A 22,106-nucleotide genomic window follows, 5' to 3' on the forward strand; every position below is an offset into this window, starting at 1 on the left:
TACTTATATAAGTTGTTGTTATTTCTAATCCCTTATATTAAACACCATATCTACCAATTTCAGAACTATACCCCACAAAGGTAATGGTTATGAGATTTAATACATTATGCAGTATGTGGTATATCTTTGAGCAGTGAAAATTAATCTGTTGGTTACGTGGCGAATTACGAATACAGTCCTAAGAAGGCTCCAGGGCCGGATTCAGACGAGGGCAAAAGGGTCTCTAGTTCTGGGGCCTCCAGAATATGATGTATTTTTGCAGGTAAGAAAAAAACCCTTTCCATGAAAGTACAAAAAAATGCTCACATTTTGAAAAAAATTGCAACAATTGAAAATCTTTAAAGAAAATCTAATTTAAAAATGATTTGTGGTTTTCACTTCGTTTTTGTCTCAGGACCTCGTATCCTGAGCTTGCCTATAGACAAAGATCTATTTAAGCAAATGAAATAGGTATATTTTAAAATATTCATCATTTTTAAAAAGCAATTTTTAGTTATTTATAGTTAATTCGCTTAAGCTACTAGTCAGCATATCTATCGGAGTGAAAGTACTTTTATGTGTTTACTGTTTAAATCATGACTTCAAAACTACTGTATCGCCATCTACAATTTATATGTTGAGTTTATAAATATGAACTTAATATCTATAACATTAAATAGGTGTCGCTACTACCTTAATTGACTTTTACATTCGTGCATACTTCAAGAATTACTTGAGTATGTCTTATAAAACTACATCATAACGAATAAATAATAAATTATATTATGACTCATTTTCTTATTTTATATTAATTCATAATTTGTTTGTGAAACAACTATAAGTAGGAAATGAAGTAGAGATGTCACCAGCTGTGGCAGGTTTCTATATAACCTTATCAAAAATATTTTATGAGTTGTAAAATTGTTCATTTATGATTTAAGCTTTACTGATAACTGTAATACATGATTAATAGTCAGATAAAATAATTTATGCCAAAGTATAGCTACGATATCGATAACGAAATTTGCGACATTTCCGATAGTTATATTTAAATAAAAAATTCAAAAATAATTTGGCCGTATTGTTTATGAAATAATTTGTTAAATTTTCATATTAATTATTATTTGTAATATCGGTCGGTTTTTACAAAACAGAGTATAAGTAAAAATTGTATTATAAAAACAAAACGACCTTATTGTACTTACGAATTATGTATTTTTGGAGTCAAAATCAGGTTTCATTTATTTTAGTTCAGTTTTAGTGGAAGAACGAGACAACGAGACGTTCTTCCTACGTACCAGTGAATTCCGTTACACCATCCGTTACACGGAGGCAAGTGCCGCACCGTAGACATGGGTCCACGCCCTAATTTTTTTTAGACATCTTTACAAAACATTACTTTTTTATAATATTTTATTAGGATCACAATTTTATTTCAATGTTAATTGAGAATGATGGTATTCTAACATTAGGCTATGAAAAATTTTATATTTAGTATATATCGTTTAAAAACTTACTCATTTTTAAACTACTTTGTATTGGAGTGGTGAATCGATTTAGTTGCTCGTAAATGTAGTTATATGTGTTTATGTACTACTAATTATACTTATGGTTTAACTGCAATGTTTTATATAATATTTCTGGTAGGTGTATAATAGTATCTGCCTATTATATATCTGTATTTTTTATTGATTCATTCCATTATTAAATAGATTATTGTCTTGAGAGATTGTACCTGTACTTGATTGTGAGAGTAGAAAATAAACAACATTTTATTTCTACATAATAATTTTATTATATATTAATAATTCGATTATACAATAGTATGGCTTCAATATAAATGCGTTAATTTTATAAACATATGAAATTTTCTAAAAAGGCAATTGGACAAAAGCTGAAAAATATATGCTATTCGCTAATACATAATGTAAAAGTAAAAAAAATATTGTTTTATATAAAATTATAAACACATTTTGTTTTTTGTATCGATTAAATACTTAAGTTATAAAGGAACCTAGTAATTTTAAGTCACGGATTAAAATATCATAAAACATAGAAAACTAATTAAAAACTATGTAAATGTGAAAAAATATTGCTTTTCAAAGTGATCGCAGAAAGTTTACACCTGGCAAATTTAACCCTGTTGTAATTTATTCAGGTATTTGATGTCAATAGTGAACTTTTCCACTAGCTAGTATTTTGAATTAGTTTCATGATAAAACTGTTCGGTTTTACTTCATTTTCATCAAAATTTTGAAGCGTTACAATAAATGTTTTAAATATACCAATACAGGATAAAAATAAAACTTAAGAATGTTTTATTATTTATATTAATAAAAAAAATATTACGCTTCAGACACTTGTTCTTTAGGAACTGAAAAAGGTTTTTTTACTGTAGCAGCTGCATAAATTATGATCATCTAGACGACTTTATACTACCTGTACCTCTATCTGTTTAGTAATGCTATCCACGTACGCCGCACTTATGAATAGCAAAAAAGACAAAAAATGTTGATGTGTTGGAAGTGGCGGCGTTATGGCTTACAGCACGACATTTTAGCTATAAGATATTATTTGTAGGTATATATATATATAACCGCGCAGGCGTAGTATTCTCAAACAAGTCGTTATCTCATCTGGTCGTACCATGTTTCTACGTAGATACAATTATATTACTGGCACTATTAAATAACATAATAACAGCAACGAACATAAACATTTAAAGATCATTTTGATTATTTTATATTAACTTAATTTATTACAGTTAATACACACAGCCTTATATTTTGATCACATAATAATGACCTTAAAGTGAGCCAAATGTGGAGCTAGCTAGCTATCTCATTTAAAAACAAGATTTTTTCATTTACTAGATGAATATGTCGTTGAATTTGTAATATTTATTAGTTTATAATCTATATACTTATGCTTTTATTATTATCAATTTTATATAGTGACAATAGCTATTATAACTTTGTTGAGTGGTCAACGAGACATGTCATAAAAGGCACATTTTAACACGGTATCCGAAGGTAACATGCTTTCTGAAGGTACTGGCTTTATGATCATACCTGTGCTAAATATGAGATAACTTTGAAAATATGATAAAAAAACAACACCATACGATAATAATTTTTGTGCGTATCATATTGAATACTTTTTAGAACTATGTACTACTTATACCTACTTCATTCGAATTTATACATTTTAAGCTTAATATATTTATTTAATTTCATTTATTTTGGAAAATGAAGCGGAGAATAGTATTCTTTCACACTTAATTAATTAGGTAAATACATATTTAGAAATAGTGTGACAAAACATCGATCATGAAAGTTGCAGTGCGAGAAAACGATTTAAAAACGCGGATATAATAAGATTTTAACTACATGAACGGACTAAACAGAATAAATTTAACAATTTATAATGCTATGAAGGTAATACTGAAGGAATTGAAAAATAATATAATATTTTTTTGATTAATATTATTACTACAATATTAATATTTGCCCAATATTAATATAAAGAAAGATATATATAATAAAGGAGACTGCGGCACTTAGAAGCAGTTATAACAATGATTTTTGTAATAGTAGTATTTATATTGGAATAACGTATTCTCCTTTATTGACACTGTGTATGCATTTTATATAGAGCTCTGTTATATTTAACAATTTTTAAATGTATGTCGGTACAACGCGATATTTTATTAGGAAAGAGATATAACATGCTACTATCTTGTCGGTACATTACTAGCTTTTTAATTTTACATTTAATATTTTGATGTACTTTTAAATTCTTAATATATCTAAAAACATTTCGTTGTAATATTTAAAAAATATATATTATTATATTTAATTATGATAATATATATTTTGAAATAGGTTACATAATAATAAAACTCTAATGATATTATTACAACTTAACAATATTTCATTACTTAGTTGCTATAACAATTCTTATAATAAAGGCTTCAATATTATTGCAATAATATCCTATATAACAAATAAATGTTAAATTAAAATGTTAAATATTATATTGTGGTAGTCCACTACATATATCAAGTAATATTTCTGCAATATATCATGGACATAGTTGGTTTTTGAACACATGAAGTATAAAAAAATAGTCAAGCAATCTAATTTAAACTATACCGCTTTTAAGTAACATTATTAATTTTTGAATATCAAAAATGATTAAGAATGCGAATTATAGGTAATCAAATACAAATATTGAAGGTAAAATGGTTCATTTTCGAAAGTCAGAATTTAGATGCAAAATACTTTATATAAATAATAAAATAAAGGTTATTATTCTCCAGTTTCTGAAACGTTGATTAAAGTCAGAATTACTGTTTCGACTTACTAAATTAGATTTACTAGTCTGACTAAAAACTCATCATAATTATATACTTATATTACATCAGTAAAATATTGAGTGTGCATTGGTATAGGTGCCAAAACTATAAACTAATTAGACAGGAATGAAAATATTGCTATCCTTTTTTTGTGTGTAAAAAGATTAGCAAATGAAGTAGTCCATTAAAACGATATGATAAAACCAATTTCAAGACACACCAGGCAGGTACACCAGGTTAGGTTACACCAGGCACCAGGCAGGTAACTAAAGATAAGAAAATACTTCCATCTTGTCAGGCCGAGTGTATTACAAAATGTCGAACCGCATCTAATTTGTCGGAGTTGCGTTTAATAGCGCCCAGCGGTGGACATTTAAAGGCAGATAGATGGATGGTACAAAAAACGATCAAAAATATTATGCGTTTGATTTCAATAATTATTACAAATATTTTCGATTATGACATAGTTGGAGAACACTAACAATTCAGTCTTTATGATTGTGTGAGTGTAATTTTTCTGAATTGTGTAATTACAAAAAATATTATTAAAAAAAATTATAAAATCATGTAATTAGCCCCAATCATTTTATATAATGTTGTTTATCCTTTTGGAAAATTTAAAAACGAGTAGAAAAAAAAATAACTATATATATTTTTTTATGTAAGAGGGGGCAAACGAGCAGAAGGCTCGATTGATGGAAAGTGATTACCACTTCCTATGAACATCTGCAACACCAGAGGGTTAGCAGGTGCATTACCAGCCTTTAAAATATATATTATTGAATTATATGAAAAATATAATAACGGTTTCATTAATTCTATCTTGTTGTTAATGTAATATAAATACTGCTTTAAAAATTTCACCTTACCTACTTCTTGACTACCATAATGAGACCGTTATTAATTATATTTTCTGTAATGTAATACTAATTACTAATCTGTAAGTAATAGACACATAACTTATTGATTAGACACATCACATGTACCTTAAATATCAAGTTTAATGTTTCCAATAGGTCCATTTTTATTTAATACAATTAAAAATAAAATAGAAATATTAAACACATTAAATCTTTTTAAAACACTGGATTTTTACTACAAAAATGGCCTTACTTATAAATGTTGCTTAGTGGCAACTTAGTTAAACACGGATTTTGCTCTTTCAGTCATTATTAACTTGAAATTTAAAAGAAGAAAACACATCATGGTTTAACTAATGTGCATAAGTAAGGCCATTAACTATTCACACTTACGTCCATTATTAGTGTAATTGTAGCCACATGCAATGTGGTGTACAACCTATTATACTTCATTTATACATTTAGGCAGTATGAGTTTTATCTGTTCTAAAATAGGCTTTAATTTCCAATTTGTTCCATTTCAAGATTTGCACCAATATTGCTAAAAAATATGATAAGTCTCTTCAATTATTAATTAATTGTTTATTCAAATTGATATGATTTTAATTAAATTAAGCATTTTTATTACATTAAAATTTGTTGATCAATATTCACAATTAAAATTGCTTATTATATAGTTTATAAGGTACAAAAACTGTATATTTATTCCTTTTATGAAAATATTATGTTAACAATTAAATTAAGTAATTGTTGAACATATATTGTTCAATTTTTAACAGGTCTATAAAAATGTATCTATACTTGTTGCAGTAGAAAATAATTTAATAATTTTTTATTGCAATTAAAATCCTTTTCATTAATTTATGTTTTCTTATTTTTCATGTTTTAAAGAATACTGAACTATTGCAAGTTCTGTACAAAGTTTTCATATTATCCTATAATGATATTACATACTTCCTTAAAAACAGTACAAAAGATGTAGAACAAAATATTATTGCTCAATTTTATTATCTATGATTTCCTTATCATAAAAAATTATATATATATATATATATATATATATATATATATATATATGATGTTAATTTTTAAGAAACACATAATAGCAATTCAATATCACTGTGTTGTAAACATAATTTTATTATGTTATATTCAATATTATGTGTACATATATTCACATCTAAGACAACTAACATTATTTTAATGTGTAGGTTTTACAACTTTATTTATTCATAAAATCCTAATTAAAACTATGCAAGCTATTTATAAAATATGCTCATTATTTGTATTGAGCTCATTCATTAGTTTAAGTATCATGTTTATACCAGGCAATATGAATCATCTTTGGCAGCAACCCCTAACACTACACAATACAGGTAGGATATTGGGTTGATCGTCTTTTAACACATCGCTATACAGTATCGACTTTGCTATTAGCATCGTTTAGAAGCATATATGATGCTGGCTTGCGCTTAAATGTAACATATGTATAACCTAAACTGGCCAATACACTTATATTTAATCCAACAAAGTTGAGCCATGAGTATACATAATCTCCACCTATTATCATTCCTAAATATGTAACTAATATATTTTTCAAACAACCAATAATAGTTGTTGTTAAGGCACTATTGTATTGTGTACACATCATAACACTGTAGGACAAAACAAACCCCATAACACATGACATTAAGAATTGAGCTAAAAACAGCATATCTGACCAATGAGGATAAGCTGCAGAACTTTCCAAATCACCAGTACACCAAGCAATTGCTGTGGCTGGCACTATCATGAACAGAGCATTATAATACATGAGTCCATACTTGCCAAGTTCCTTTGAATCTAATTTCTTTTTCATATAAACACCATTAGCAGCTGTAAATCCATCATTTAATAGTACGAGGGTGTAACCTGTCCAGGAGAATGTTACATCATCAGCAGCAGCTAGTAGTGCACCTCCAACCATTGCAAATACACTAGCCTGTACGGGCCAAGATGCTTTAATTCCAAGTACAAATCTTTCAAGAATCATTGTCATAAGTATGCTGAATCTTCTTAGAGCTGTAAACATAGGTAGGCTAAGTTCTTTTGTGCCTCCTAGTCCTGTGGCCATGTTACCCATGTAGATCAGTGGTAGTGGCCAAATCCGGCGAGCGACACTACTATCTAATGATGGAAATTGAACCATTTTCATGGATCGACTGCACCAAAGTACCAAAATCGTTGCTAACATTTGTCCTAAGCCTAATACTTGGTAGGAAGGGAATGCGTACGACGTCAATACTGTTTTATTTACTACCGTTATCATAAACGATGCCAGCGCATAAAAAGCAGCACTTAGAATTTTTTTCACCATTAGAATCCTGTCAGCTTCTGCGTCTTCTTGTGAATTATGTCCCGACATTGCGTGTCTTGCAAATTTACTTCATCAATATACTACTTGTGTTTAAATATCATGGTCAGTTAAGATAATAACTTACAGCTTGATGCGATTTGATAAAGAGGAGTTGTTATAATCACGAACGATTCGCTTTCATGGTCAATTAACCGCTCTCGTCATTAAACACAAATAATAGAAAAAAAAACCTTGATTAATCGGCATACACGACAGCATTCATCACTTTATCACATATTGACAGATGACAACGGTAATCAGACATTTGAAGAAGTGTTGCTATTTGACAGAAAAATATGCACTTAAAAAAATTGAGCTATGTCTATTATTTATTTGTCTATGATATTTCTATACACTATAATTTAAATAAAAATTTTAGTAAAATAAAAATTTCGTTTTAAAATAATTTAAAAAAAAAACAATATTCTGTATTATAATTTTATAAAAATAAAACATTTCACTTCAACAAAGGCATTTGCTAGTCTGAAAGTTTTCATTGTGTTAGGGAGTATGTTGAGTTGTGTTAGAGCAAGCGAGACGCGACATTTTGGTACGGAACTTTTCCGAGTATTGATTGCCATGCCAGTTAGAAGTACATATTTATTACCTACGATAGAAATATAATACCTGATATATACTAGTTAACATGCATTTTTGCCAGACTGAATGTACCTGTGTTTAGTTAGATGCATACGTAGGCAGTTATATTTGTGATTGATTTTCAGTAAGTACCCAGTTTCATTGTGCAGACGCGTAGTGCGACTGAAAGTGGTGTGTACTGTTACTGTTAGTCGCGGACGGGCGTCGTCAGTCCTGATTTGAGGGTGACGTTTTTCAGGCGGCGATGGCGATGCCTGAGCAGTTTTCACTACGTTGGAACGATTTCCACTCAAATTTGTCACAGTCATTTCAAGCATTACTGGAAGGAGAAGATCTTGTAGACGTCACATTAGCGGCTGGTGGTCAATACGTGCATGCTCATAAACTAATTCTCTCTGTTTGTAGTCCATACTTCAAGGAGCTGTTTAAGGTATGACTCATTATAAATTGCCTTTGTCAGAAGAAATATTTTCCTTAATATCTGCATAGATATACATATATGTATATTACAAAAGGCAGACATTTTCCATATAAATCAATACTAGTTTTGTGATCATAACTAAGTGTATTATGTACAACAGTAGAAAATGTTATTTATGTTAATAATACTGCTTTCTTTTATAAATTATTTGTATAAATAACTTGTATAAGTTAAATGACATTGTTAATTTATACAGTTAATGATGATAAACATATAATAAACATTACATTATATTGTTTCTTGATAATAAATTTAGAAATCGCATTCAATGATAAATTTACCAAATGAAATATGCTTAAAAATTGCATGATAGTTGTTAAAAAATAGGTTTAAGATTATTTAAAAAGGTTTTTGCCTAAATATATTTTTAATTTACATTATAAATATCAAAGTTTTTGATTCATTTAACTAACAAATACTATTGTTTAATATTGTGTTAAGTTACAGAGGTAAAAGTACTCTAGAACGCTTAACTCTAGAGCTATAACTAAATTTAAATTAAAACTGTTCTTTTGATGGTAGTTTGGAATTTGTACATAGCTCTTTGTGTATAGTTTCTTTTTTGCTAAGGCTGTAATATCTCCTATGTAAATTATGTTTCAATTAAAAATGATTGATTATTACAATTTTATTATATAAGTACTTATTATATATATACATATATATATATTAATAAAGAATTATCAATTAACTGTCCAAAGTTATTCAAATCAAATATTTTTATTCAAATAGACCTACAAGTACTTTGAATTGTCAATTGTCCAGCGATACCACTATTTAAACAATGAGTTTGTTGCAGATGAATGAAAATTATTTTGATAGACACATAGTTGAGAGAAAACATAATTGAAAAGAGAAAGAAAGTTGGGTCGTTTAGATATTATTTAATTAAGATAATGCTTTTGGACAGTAATTATGATTAATAGTTTTGTACAGTTTGTGTGATACTATTTACATTAGTTTATTACTTTTGTAGATGAATCCTTGCGAACACCCTATAGTGATCCTTAAAGATGTAGCTCATCATGAACTAAGGCAGCTTCTGCAATTCATGTATCGTGGCGAAGTACATGTACGGCAGCAAGAGTTATCTGGCTTCTTACACACTGCTGAGCTGTTGCAAGTTAAAGGGCTGACTGGTGGTAGGGAGGTTAGTGGTCATACTAAGCAGTTTTATTGCAGCAATATAAATAATGTATGTAAGTATATAATATACATTACACTATAAATTTGTGTCAATAGAAAAGTGAGTCACCTCCACCAGTAGCAGAAGAAGATTCATCTAATACACAACCATCAGTACCTGAACCTGTAAGCGACAGTCTGCCAGAATGGGTTCCACCAGGAGAAGAGATTACTGCTGAAGCTGCTTTGGAGACAGTTGGGCCTGTAGTACCAAAGGAGGAGGCAGCACGAAGTCCATTGAAGCGGTACATTTCAAGTTATTGAGTTTAAATTTTGAAATTTGTAAAATTGCCTCACTACTTTTATAACTTTAATATTGTAAAATTTTTGTAAATGATATAAAGAAAATCCCCTTTACTTATTTATATTTTACATCAACAGACTATTAAAAAATACAACAAACAAGAACAGCTTTAACATCAATAAGAAGAAACCTCGGCCAGTAAATGACATCCCGGCTCATGCTGAAAATACTGAATATGCTTCAGATGGGTAAGTTGAAATATAGTAAACACTCTCCTATAGCAACGTCTAAATCAACAGCCAGTCACCCAACAGTTCTTTACTCATAAGTTTTATAGAAATTATATTTTTTTTCGTTTTATTTTCTTTGTTTAATTTTATTTTACTAAGTTCTTTTTTAAGAAGTTTTTGCTTTCTTTTTTTTTTTGTATTTGCCTCTTCATGCAACTTTACAGTGAACCCATGATCGACTTTGACAATGACATTTTCCACAACTTGGTGCTGCCAGATTCAGGAAAAGAGGCCGGTAAGTTATCATCACTTCTGTCACGTACGATTCGCGAAAGAGATTATTATTTATGATTTTTATAAATTTTGATTATTTATAATTATTATTTAAAATATAAAGTTAAAAATGATTTTGTATACAAAGGATGGAACTGCAAAACTGGCGGGGTTAAATGTCCATCTTGTCACCGATTTTTCGCGAATCGATACAACCTAAAAGTACATATACGAGACAAACACGACACAAGAGAAGGAACATTACAATGCGATATATGTCAGAAGCGTATGAGGAATCCTTCCTGTCTCCGAGTTCACATGTACCATCACCGTAAACAAGCAGCTTATCTGGCCCAACTGAGTGCTCAAGGAGATCAAATGCGACACGTGTAAGTATATAGTAGACTTCTATATTATGCACCTTTTATTAATTCATTTCGTTATTTTGTTTTAATTTTTTATTTATTTATGGATGTTTATAATTATTATTAGTCAAATTAAGCTAAATGTTTGACGATGTAATGCAAAGGTATAATGTATGGGTAACAAATTGTATATACCATAGTTTTATACAAATTAATATTTCCATTAAAATAGGTCAAATATAGTTATATTATATAATGATATTTATTTTTTTAGTGTTCAAAATATGGTCGAGAACAAATGGCGTACAGAAGCAAAAGCAGAGTTCAGAGAAGCAGAAAAGTAAGTACATAATTAAAAAATATTTAATTAAATATTATGGATTGATTCTTATTTTGTTGTGAAAAAAGTGCACTGCGAATGTTGAATTTGATATTTTTTTATCGGTTTGATGTTAAAACTTTTAAAAAACACAGGTCACATAATCCAATGACTGACCAAATAAGCTAGTTATGTAATTAAAATATGTTCCATAGCGATTTCTATAAAATATGAATGGAGATGTAAAAATATTTGATATCATAATAGGATAATTTTTTTGCGCTGCGCTAAACCATCAATCAACTGTCCTCCTTGAGCCACATTGCGAATACATTATATTACTATGCTATCAGGCACAGTTTTGATTGTGCACAGAAATATGCCGATATCAAATAGGCTAATAATTACATTATAAGCATTAAAAATAGATACGGCCTGTGCTCCGCAAATTTTGCCTCTGATTTATGGCTGCTGCACAATTCCTTGGAGTTAACGGACGTATATCTGACGACAAATGAATTCAATTCAAATCATTTTAAATATCCCTAGATCATTTTTTTTTAATATTCTTTTTCATAATTCTTTCGTCGTCATCGTTCGTTTTAAATGATATGTCATTGCGAGTTTCTTATATGATTTGAATTATTTCTAGAATTAAGGCTCGTAGTGCCTTTAAGAGTAGGCAGGAGGGCACGGGCGAGTTTGTACCGAAAGTACTTCCGATTAGGATCCCCGTGCCAAAGTTCCTTGCACCAAAACCGCGTGCTGTAAAAAAGCGCGCTGTTAAGACGAACTATCGGTATGTCGTGAACTCGTTGATCGTATTTTGAAGCTTGACAGCGATGTTGATTTTTTTTCGTTCATGTAATTTTTATTTTCGGTTCTGTTCATTTTGTATGTATGTAATCGATCTTGTTGTATTTTTATTTTTATTTCATGCTCTTGGCTGTTCGATATTTAGCTTAGTTGTTTATTAGTATATGAGCGATACGCGTTCGTCGCATGTTTCTATCTTGTATACAAACGTCCCCACAGTCTAGACTTCGTCGTACATAACCATCTAAATTTATATAATGCATTTATTGATCCGCGCAAGGGTTATTGCGCCGATTCCAAAACTGTCCAGCCAGTCTGACGCGTTGCTGGGGGTTGGTTCGTCTGGACCCTAAATATGGGGGGGTGTAAGACTTTGAACCTTAAAGCCGCATTGTAAGGTTGAATTTCGGTTTCGATTGTTTATGTTACCTTTCTCTGGCGCGACGCATCTTAGCTATCATGTTTCAGATGCAATTATTGATCCACGTGGATGAAATGCGCCGATCAGTTCATCTCGGCACTGACCCTCGCGCAGTGAAGTTACAATTCTTATAATATTATTCTTAGTATAACTGATTTGTCCTCTGTTCTGTGTGTGTGTGTTGTGAAGCGGGAAGTTTCCTTTGGCAAGATCAAACGTATAGTCAATTGTTTTTGATTTGAAAATGGGGATAATGCTTTATGACGATCTTGATGCGAAAATTTTATGCGCGTAAGATTTTTGAAATACATTTCATATAGCGAAGATGCTTATAAACATTGAGTTGTTAGGTATTTTTTATATTAAAGAAATGAATATTTATCGACTTTACTTTATATCTCGATTGTTTATTTATAATGTCGCGTATATACGAGTCTACATTTTTATTGTTTGTATTATAGTTTTCCGGCTTCAGCGCCGACCGGGGAGGTGAACAACTTGCAGCCGGCTCAGCAGGACGTGAAGTTCGCTCCCGAAGCTATCCTGCCGAAGACGGAGGCCAACCACGAGACAGTATGATTAGCAACCAACTCTACGATCGATTACGATTTCGTAGACCCTCAAACCTTAGCCAACATATTTACTCAACAATACAGCTGGAATTCATCGCTCATTTTCGGATATGTTGGCAATTCCAAATCCAAGAAATAAATTCACTTTTTTTTTAGAATATAGATTTTTATGAATCGATAAAGTTGTAAAATACAACTTCATATCACGTTGATTTAAATATTTCGATTAATCGATTTATATATTTTTTTTATCTTTCATATCGTTATAAATTTTTTATGCATGTGTTTTTTTTTAAATATCGTAACGTGTCAAATGATTTGATAAGTTGAATCAAATGATCGTAACGTCATGTCGTTTTTTATTACATCGATATGCCAATTTGTCGACATTTTTAACATGACTTTTTTTTTTAAATATAACTTAGCTACGAGTAGCTACATATATAACAATATGCATAATCTTATAACATAATATTAATCGTTTAGCGTAAGTTTTATGTATATTTAGTTTTATGTATTCAAGCTTCGTACCAGTGTGTACTGTTGAGCTGAATATTGTATATTTTCTACATTCCACCACATAAGTTCCAAAGACTGAAACATAAAATTGCACATAGCGAACCTTGCAACGGTTATATTGTAATGATATATTTACAGGGTGTGTTTCGTGACGTATTTAGTTATTAGCTCGTCGTAAGACGCTCATGGTACAACGTTTTTCGATAAGTGTACCATTGATTGAATATATGTTATAATATATCTATATATATGTATATATATATATATATATATATATATACATGAATATATACACATCCTGTAAAGTGTAATAGTTTATAAGTTACGGTTTATTTGCCGCCTCGATCGATATAGTTGTCTCAATCAGCTATAAAAAATAGTTTAGCTAGAATCTCGACACATCCGTGATCTGAAACTATATGAATTTGTTTTTTTTTTTTAGATATATATATATATATATATATATATATTTTTTTTTTTTTTTTTTTTTTTTTTTTTTTTTTTTTTTATTTGATTGATTCAAATAATACTTCTTTTTGAACGCTTATAGCGTACTTAGCTTGGGGTTATAATTTTTTATTTCATGGTTCATTTAACCAATTTTTTTTTAGTCACGGAAAAGTAATTTAGTTTTTTTTTAATCTGTGTTGTGATACATTGTGGACTGCAAGTACAAGTTTGGTTTAAATAGGCAGCTTGTTCGGTCAGGACTAGCTATATAAATAATGTTGCCATTCCATTTGAAATGTACAAAAATATTTTTATATAATTTTTTTTTGTTTGTAAAACACTTGTCACGATTCACGAGAGCAAGATTTTAAAATAACCTTACAGTACAAAATACCTTATTGTGTATATTATTCATTTATAAAATATATGCTTTACTTAGTAATTGTAAGATTTTATTTTAGGGTCATATATTATCGAGAGAAGAAAACGTTTCTTTTTCTAAATGGATCATAATTATTTTAGGCTGACAAAGATGTATAATTCTTTTTATTTTATTTTATTTTATAATACAAGGGTTCTAGGTATATTTAAGTGGATTTTTGTATGTACCTCATGTTTGAAATGACTGTTTAGTTTTGTAATTTGTTCACCATTGTCTGGTGTTATACAGATGTGACGAGATTTTAAAGAAAATACTACAATTATGATTATATAAAATTCCGATTCAGCGTGCGACTTACGTGTGCTCCCGCTGTTGTAAAAAGATAAGATTTTTCTATAGATGTTTTAAAATTCAGAGAAATATCCATGCGTTTGTTTACCAGCGTTCAATTAAGCTTTAATATTAGCGATTCGTCCCAACGTTTTAAAAAAAAATCGGGAATCGGAACTTATTGTAGTCATTAGGTCTCTGCGATTAATCGATATTTTCGATTCGAATATTCGATTAGTTGACAGAAACTCGTCGTAATGAGTCGTGTGTGGGTTTAGGTTGAGTAGTTTTACTTTTAAATGAGAACTTTCGTTATGCCGTCCCTTCTGTACACTCGGTTCCAATTATGATAAAACTTCAATTACAAAGCTCAATATTTTCATATCTTATAAAATGCCGCCTTTCATAGTAAGCCTATGATATTGTTTTATGAACCACACTTACGGAGAGCTCAATTTGAAATTTTGTGACTGTGTGTGTAGTACCTCTTTATTAGAATAGGGATTTATTTGTACAATTAAAGAAAAGTATCTGTTCTACCGCATTTGTATTGTAGCGGTTAATATTTGTAGAGTATGTATAAATTAAAATTTATGCATGTATAGATCTAGCATCATAAATTTAATTTTTAAACAAAAAAAAAATTGAAATTATATTATCGTGGTTTGGGTATTTCTAACCATTAATATTAAGGGGTTATAAAACTAACATTTCTTTTCCATCGTAGGATTTCTATCTTAACATTCCATTAGTCGTTAAGCCTGTATAATCAACCTGACGAGGTGTTAGTATTTTATAACATATTATTATGGATATTTATATAAGTACTCCTAGAGTAAGTCACTTTAATTCAATATTTTTTTATCGAAGGAGATTATTTTTGATTATTGACCATTGAATAAGAAACATTCCATGCTTTGGTAGCTGTATTAATTTAGAGTATATAGGAATATTTTTTACCAAATTTTTTATATACCAATGCTCTTATGTTACGTGACCAAGGGTGCAGCTATCAAACCCTCCGTACTAAGTCTTCGCGGCTTATTTTGGAGCCAATCGCGTCTTTTGTTTAGTTAATTTTAGGTTTTTTTTTTTTATCGTTATATGAATACTCAACAATATGTACGGCCAAGTAATTTTTTAGTATCAGTTATATACAACGTGTCGCATATTTATATTTGTCATATAAACGTCTATATTGAAAAATAGTTTCGGAAATCGAATATCATTTTGTAGGTGACTCGTTTTTCACACTTACTAGTCATGACATCGCTCAAATTAAGTTACAAAAGTTGAATTGCACTCGATGAATGACACTCACAGTTTTTCTTTTATTACAAAAATAGGTTCTCATTTATTTTAATTTTAACTTTTACTTTTCATATTTGTTTTTTAATTGGTAAAGATAAAGTTTTAAAGATAAGTGCTCAAAATATTTATGTCTATTTAAAGTAATATTTCCATGACAATATAGCTATTATGTATTAGTATATAAGTGATGACGTATATTCGTAATTATCGACGTTTGAATATGAAATATTCAATAATATATTTCAAGTTCAGCGTTTGTATTTCACCGGTACAAAGGCCGATGATAGTTCAACAAAATTGTAATGTCATCAGATAACCAGTTACGAACGGGCTTCGTGATATATGTTTAATTCGTATTCTATATATCCGTAAATTTGTCGTCTCTCGCCATATGATTCGTAATAAGTGTGTAGTTCTATATTTATCTTGTATTTCTAACATTGTCAAATAGTATTAAGACTTCATGAAACCATATTGTTCTCCCTTTAAACTTCATCAATACCAGGGTAATAATTAAAAAGGAGCTTCTATCGAAATTATAATACTTATCGGAACATTTTTCTAGTATTATAATTGAATAATGCCATTTTGGAATCTAATTTTGAAAAGGCACAACAAAAGAAACCAGGCGAATTTTCATGAATCTTATCCATCAAATCCATTAAAATTTAAAGAGCTTAATTAAAATTGTGAACAAGTTGCAATATTCCATTAGGTTTTAATTTTTATTTAGATATAAGATTTAGATCCAAATAAGTATAAATTAGTTCAGCAGTACTTAAAATTTGCGTTTGTTTTTGTTCTTGTACTGTATTAAACCATACGTAACTCAAATCTCATTAAAGTTCAGACATGTCAATAGCTCCTCCCCGACTCTGTAAGAATAGCGAGTGATATTTACTAACTCGAAATAATGACTTGATATAATGTAATGTTTTGTAATTGTATTTTGAAATGGAGTATTGCATCTTTTTTTTCTGATTTACGAATAAACTTTGTAATTTGCCAGTATTTTTATCAGATCTGGGCTTTATCGAGGTGCAGTGATATATTTCGTCCCTTTAAGAGATGGAATCTCGTAATGCTAAAGGCTACTGCTGTTTCGAATGTGATAACGTTGGCGTATATTAATGAAAGAATGTAATAAGTTTTTGAGGTTTTATAAAATTTTATAGGATACGATGAAAACGTTTATTCGGTGCGGTTTATAAATTGTCCTGTTCAGCGAAATAAATGTCAGAGCGCGCGTCTCTTTCGTCTCTATTGATAGCTGAATATGTGAATATAATAATATATTCATATACCTCTGACACTAAAGTGCTTTGGTTTTAGGAAGTGAAACCTAAAACGTACGAGGCCATAGGCCGGAATATAGAAGTCTGCATAAGTAATATAAAGATCGACGTAGTTTAACAATGTCATTTAATGAATTGTGATTGTAATGAAATGGTAAATTTTGTAGGTTGTGGTATTTGTAAACATTTAAGATACTCAAAGCGAAATACCATCAGGGAGTATAAAACTTCAACATCATTTAAAGCTGAAAGCTGAAAGATCGAATCGCGATAAATAAAATGCGGCCCGATGAAGGTACGCTTAATTTTTATCAATATTTGTATCTATTTTTTTACTCTGGCCTCAAAAAAAGCTGCATTTATTCACATTTCATTTTTAAGTTGTATTAACAAGCATTTCATACATTCTTTATACTAGTAACAAAAATTTACGTTTTTATAAGCAATAAGCTCAATGATATATTTTATTTAACATAAGCGATCATGTAATCTATAAGACACGATCAATTCGAATTTTTTTTACGAACAAATGCGATGCTCTCTACTGTTGTGATCGTATATATTTTTTATTATTATAAGATTATTGTATACATTTCTGTGATGTTTGTCGATCTGTAAAACTGGTATTATTTAGTCTGCTAATTCAAGTAAAAATTAAATTGTGTGTAAATTTTACTCAATATTTGTCGATTATTAAGATCACTGTAGAATGAAGGTCATTTTTCGTATACATTAATATATTGTGAAAGTTGTTACTAATGTCGAAGTTAATAATAACGAGTAAAGTTAATAATAACGAAAATACATTGTCAACGATTTCAAGTATTTTTTTGTATATAGAGATTAAATAATGATGACCTCTGCGATTTATTATAAAACAATAGAACCCATCGAGAAAAGAAGACTTAACAATATCAGTATGTATCATTTGTGTACAGTTCGGCTCTCACCTCTAAACATTCCAACGTTTCGATGTGTCTGTATATCTTGGTTTTGTCGAAACTTTTATACTCGTTTATACTCATTATTTTTTTACTTAGATCTATTCGAAGTAATAAATTATAATTTTCTAAAAGTGTTATTTTATTTTAAATTTTAACTTAACACATATTTTAATCTTAATTTAACATATCGATTAATTAAAAGTAATAATATTAACAATACATGTTTGGCATACGTCAATTCGCCACTAACCTTAGAAAATAAAATTATATGTCTCTTGTGTGCTTATGTAGTTACACTGACTCGATCATCCATCAAACCGGAATACAAGTACACCCTAGTAATGTTGTAATGTTTTCCTTAGATAATAAAATGGTTGTTTTTAATACCAGTCATTAAATGTGATATATTCAACACGGGCACTATTTATACTACACTGAAATGCTTGCACGCAATTTTTTTTTATAAAACGTAATTTAGAAAAACAATAATATATTTCAATTACATGGAAAAGTATTCGATGCTTAAAATATTAAGATATAATATTTACAAAATGTTTTATTGGTGTTTCATACTGGTTGTACCAGTATCAGCATTGTATGACGCAAAAACTATAATAATTTCTTTACAGCTCCATCTAACAGATTCTGTTCGAACTAGTGCAGATGACAAGAACTTTATTTTCCGATGTGTAAGCTGCACAAACGCATCAAAAGCATCTATATACATTTGCTTAGAATCACTGATAGATGTCACTTAAAAAATATTTCTGTCGAAGGTAGCGTTGCTTATAGCACAGATCATATACTATACTCTTATAGTATCGGCAGTTGAGTCAGTTTATATTATTTACAAATAACATTTTTTATTAAAAGAAATTAACAGCAACGGTTGCGGTAACATTTTAATTGAATACAATAATAATATTATAAACAGGAATAAGTCTTCATTTTATTAATTCTTAATTCAAAATAATATATTTGTATTATAAAGAGCGCGCCTAAGCCAGTAATATTTTAGATTTCATCCGCGCGTCCCTTACACGCCCTTTTTGGTACGCGATCATTCTTAGACTAGGGTTTTTCTATCTACAACGACGGCAGTATTTTAATTTTGCACATGTTACAGATCATTCTGAACCACATGGAAAATTCTGAACCATATGATGAAAATTAATACAAAGCGTTGTCACAATTTTTTCTGTAGTCCTCTGGTCTCAACAGAGTAGACTTATTTAAGAAACAAATGCATGTTTGAAGTGCGGGTGACTTATGGCGGAAGTGGTTTTTCGCGAGAAGAAAATGAATTAAGCTTAAAATTATTGCTATTAAATGAAACATATTTTATATAAGGGGATTTAGAAAATTCTTAGTCAGTTATAGATTATGTGTAAATATAATGAATTATCTAGTTTTTGTCTCCATAGACTACAGCAGTGCCAAAAAAAAATAGTACATTTCGTCATTTTGGTTTTGATCAAAAACAATCATTGAAAATAAAATTTATACAAGCAATATTTTATTTTTATCAGAATTGAATTTATCTTGCAAAAGTATCAAAGATTAGCAATTTTGTTTTATATCTGTTAAAGCTGGGTTTGTTTAAAAGCATTAATCTCAAGAACAACCAGAAAAATTATGTTTATATTAAATAGGCCGTTAATTGAGAAACGATGTATGTAGACTAGAGCACTACGGCGAGGAGCAGTAACCACAAACGTTATCATATAATATCGTAATTAGAACACTAAAGGACTAGTGTCGTGAAGCTACAGACTGTACGGGTGCTGCAAGAAGCGCTGTGGGTGATTTATTTAGTTTTAAGTTACATTTCCATCATCTGTATAAAGCAGGCCTCGGGGCGCAGTTAGCGCTATATAAAAATACATTTTTATCGTTTACTGATTTTAATGAATCGTTAATAACATTTATTTAACCAACAAGTACAAATACCTAGACTAATTTCGTGTACTCAACAGTGAATGTTTAAAATAAAACATTATTTTTTGGTGTTAGTACCTACTATTTTTATACTCGCAACCAATACATGTAACTTCTAATTCGAGAGTATGGAAGTAAGTTTTCAGTCGATCCTATACCGACGACAACTGGGCATCTATCGTAAATGTATGTATTACAAACGTTTTTTAAATCATTCGCTGTTATATTATTAATAATATTAATCCTTTCACAAAGTTCCTTTCGTTGACGAGTACGAAGAATATTATAGCCAATATCGTGACAAGCTCCAACCGCAGTATGAATTTGCCGAATTATTTTAGATTTCATTTCATTTTTAGCTCTTATTAGCTCGCTATCAGTTATCAAATAGCATAGTTGCATCCATTCCTTCTGTACTGTTAAAAGCATATTATCAACTTCTTCTCTTGACGAAATGTATTCTACACCCCAAAGTCCAACGTCCTGGTAATAATAGCCGAATGTTTTATAGGATTCGCAAAGATTGCCAGCTGAAGCAACATGAGCGATGTTCATTCCATGATTTGTTCCGCTCGGTTGAGATTTATCCCAACCTCCCAACACGGACGAAGCAAGTTCCATTATTATTTTATTATCGTCATTAAATGAAGGGCCTTCCACAGCGATGGCGACATGTGCAATATTCATTGAATCGTCTCTATACACCACTTGAGAACCAGTATATCTACTAGAACCCATTGTGAGAGGCTTTGGACATTTCATCGATTCAGACATTGTTTTGGGGAAGTACTGTTCTCCCAAGCTTATCATTAAACTATGTTTCACACCTCCGACAGCTACCAATACAATGCTCTCTGCTATAAATTGTTTATTAATGTAATCTGAAATAGGCGACGGTTTTATATTATACAGATTGTAACTAGGACCCATTACAGTTTGGCCTAATGGGGTACCCTGAAAGGCGGTTGAGTGTAAATAGTCATATAACACCTTAACAGACGATCTGTCATACTCTATCATCTCATTGTATACGACGTTTTTTTGAATTTCAATTTCAGAATCCATAAATGCATTGTTGAAGATGCAATCAAACAAAATATCTGCGACAAGGTTTATTTCCGAAGAAAGGCATTCTACGTAGTAAGCTGTGGTGTCTCGTGTTGTAAAACATTTAAATTTTGCTCCAGTCTTTGATATTTCACTTTCTAAAACTGTTTTCGGTCTTTTCTTGGTACCTTTAAATGCAATGTGTTCAAAAAAATGTGTAATGCCATTCTGAGTTTCACTTTCATGCCGCGATCCGGCATCTATGTAAAGTCCCATGCATACATTGTCGCAATGTCGTTCTTCCGTGGCAACAGTTACACCATTAGATAGCACGGAATACTTTAATTTTGGTAAGTTATTTAAAAAACGTGAATATGTAACTGCCTGTGTATTGTTACGGACACATTTAATACACGGGTTTCGAATCCTTTTCAATATTTTGTAACAGCGAATCATATTTATGTTCAGAGAGTAATGTTGACGTTATTAATCTTCAAACGAAAGCACAGCAAAGGTTTGATATACTCACTTCCTTCCTACACTCTCTTTTAAGTTTTTTAAGAGACAATGTATGTCAAAAAAATCATTGACATTCTCAACTTTATAAAACAAAATATTTTATGTGTCTATGGATAAAGAAAGTAATTATTAATATTTCTATTTATCTATTTTACATATTCATCATTATCATTATTATAATTTAATAATAACTCAATTATTAGCTTAGTGGCTCTCCTCGTGGAAAATTAGGCCTACAATTGAGTTTGTGCCTTTGTTAATAATTTATGATTCA

The 22,106-nt window shown here is 29.9% G+C and overlaps 3 protein-coding genes across 4 annotated transcripts; 1 reads left to right on the forward strand and 2 right to left on the reverse strand.

Moving 5' to 3' along the window:
- Nucleotides 1–6,366: 6,366 nt before the first annotated feature.
- Nucleotides 6,367–7,803, reverse strand: LOC126780745 (UDP-sugar transporter UST74c). Its single transcript, XM_050505417.1, has one exon. It carries the CDS (start codon nucleotides 7,598–7,600, stop codon nucleotides 6,608–6,610), a length of 993 nt encoding a protein of 330 aa, XP_050361374.1. The 5' UTR covers nucleotides 7,601–7,803; the 3' UTR covers nucleotides 6,367–6,607.
- Nucleotides 7,804–8,121: 318 nt separating this feature from the next.
- On the forward strand, nucleotides 8,122–13,355 carry LOC126780737 (modifier of mdg4-like). 2 transcript variants are annotated; one of them, XM_050505410.1, is made up of 9 exons: nucleotides 8,122–8,362; nucleotides 8,430–8,621; nucleotides 9,649–9,822; nucleotides 9,915–10,102; nucleotides 10,239–10,349; nucleotides 10,556–10,626; nucleotides 10,753–10,993; nucleotides 11,244–11,309; nucleotides 12,987–13,355. In XM_050505410.1, the coding sequence occupies exons 2-9, from the start codon at nucleotides 8,436–8,438 to the stop codon at nucleotides 13,102–13,104; spliced, it is 1,155 nt and encodes a 384-aa protein (XP_050361367.1). In that variant the 5' UTR covers nucleotides 8,122–8,362; nucleotides 8,430–8,435; the 3' UTR covers nucleotides 13,105–13,355. The 2 variants fall into 2 exon arrangements, with proteins under 2 accessions (XP_050361367.1, XP_050361366.1); XM_050505409.1 differs by having other exon boundaries at nucleotides 8,122–8,315.
- Nucleotides 13,356–20,353: 6,998 nt separating this feature from the next.
- On the reverse strand, nucleotides 20,354–21,769 carry LOC126780643 (cytochrome b-c1 complex subunit 1, mitochondrial-like). Its single transcript, XM_050505264.1, has one exon. It carries the CDS (start codon nucleotides 21,767–21,769, stop codon nucleotides 20,354–20,356), a length of 1,416 nt encoding a protein of 471 aa, XP_050361221.1.
- Between the last annotated feature and the right edge of the window lie 337 nt (nucleotides 21,770–22,106).

This window comes from Nymphalis io, chromosome Z (genome assembly GCF_905147045.1).
Source record: "Nymphalis io chromosome Z, ilAglIoxx1.1, whole genome shotgun sequence".
In the NCBI taxonomy this organism is placed as follows: Eukaryota; Metazoa; Arthropoda; class Insecta; order Lepidoptera; family Nymphalidae; genus Nymphalis; species Nymphalis io.

What these genes read in the sequence shown, in the direction of transcription:
- LOC126780745 (XM_050505417.1), bottom strand. Translation starts at nt 7,600, where the DNA reads ATGTCGGGACATAATTCACAAGAAGACGCAGAAGCTGACAGGATTCTA.
- LOC126780737 (XM_050505410.1), top strand. Translation starts at nt 8,436, where the DNA reads ATGGCGATGCCTGAGCAGTTTTCACTACGTTGGAACGATTTCCACTCA. An exon ending in AGATTCAGGAAAAGAGGCCG is followed by an intron (nt 10,627 to 10,752) that starts GTAAGTTATCAT and finishes TTGTATACAAAG; the next exon opens with GATGGAACTGCAAAACTGGC. An exon ending in GAGTTCAGAGAAGCAGAAAA is followed by an intron (nt 11,310 to 12,986) that starts GTAAGTACATAA and finishes TTTGTATTATAG; the next exon opens with TTTTCCGGCTTCAGCGCCGA.
- LOC126780643 (XM_050505264.1), bottom strand. Translation starts at nt 21,769, where the DNA reads ATGATTCGCTGTTACAAAATATTGAAAAGGATTCGAAACCCGTGTATT.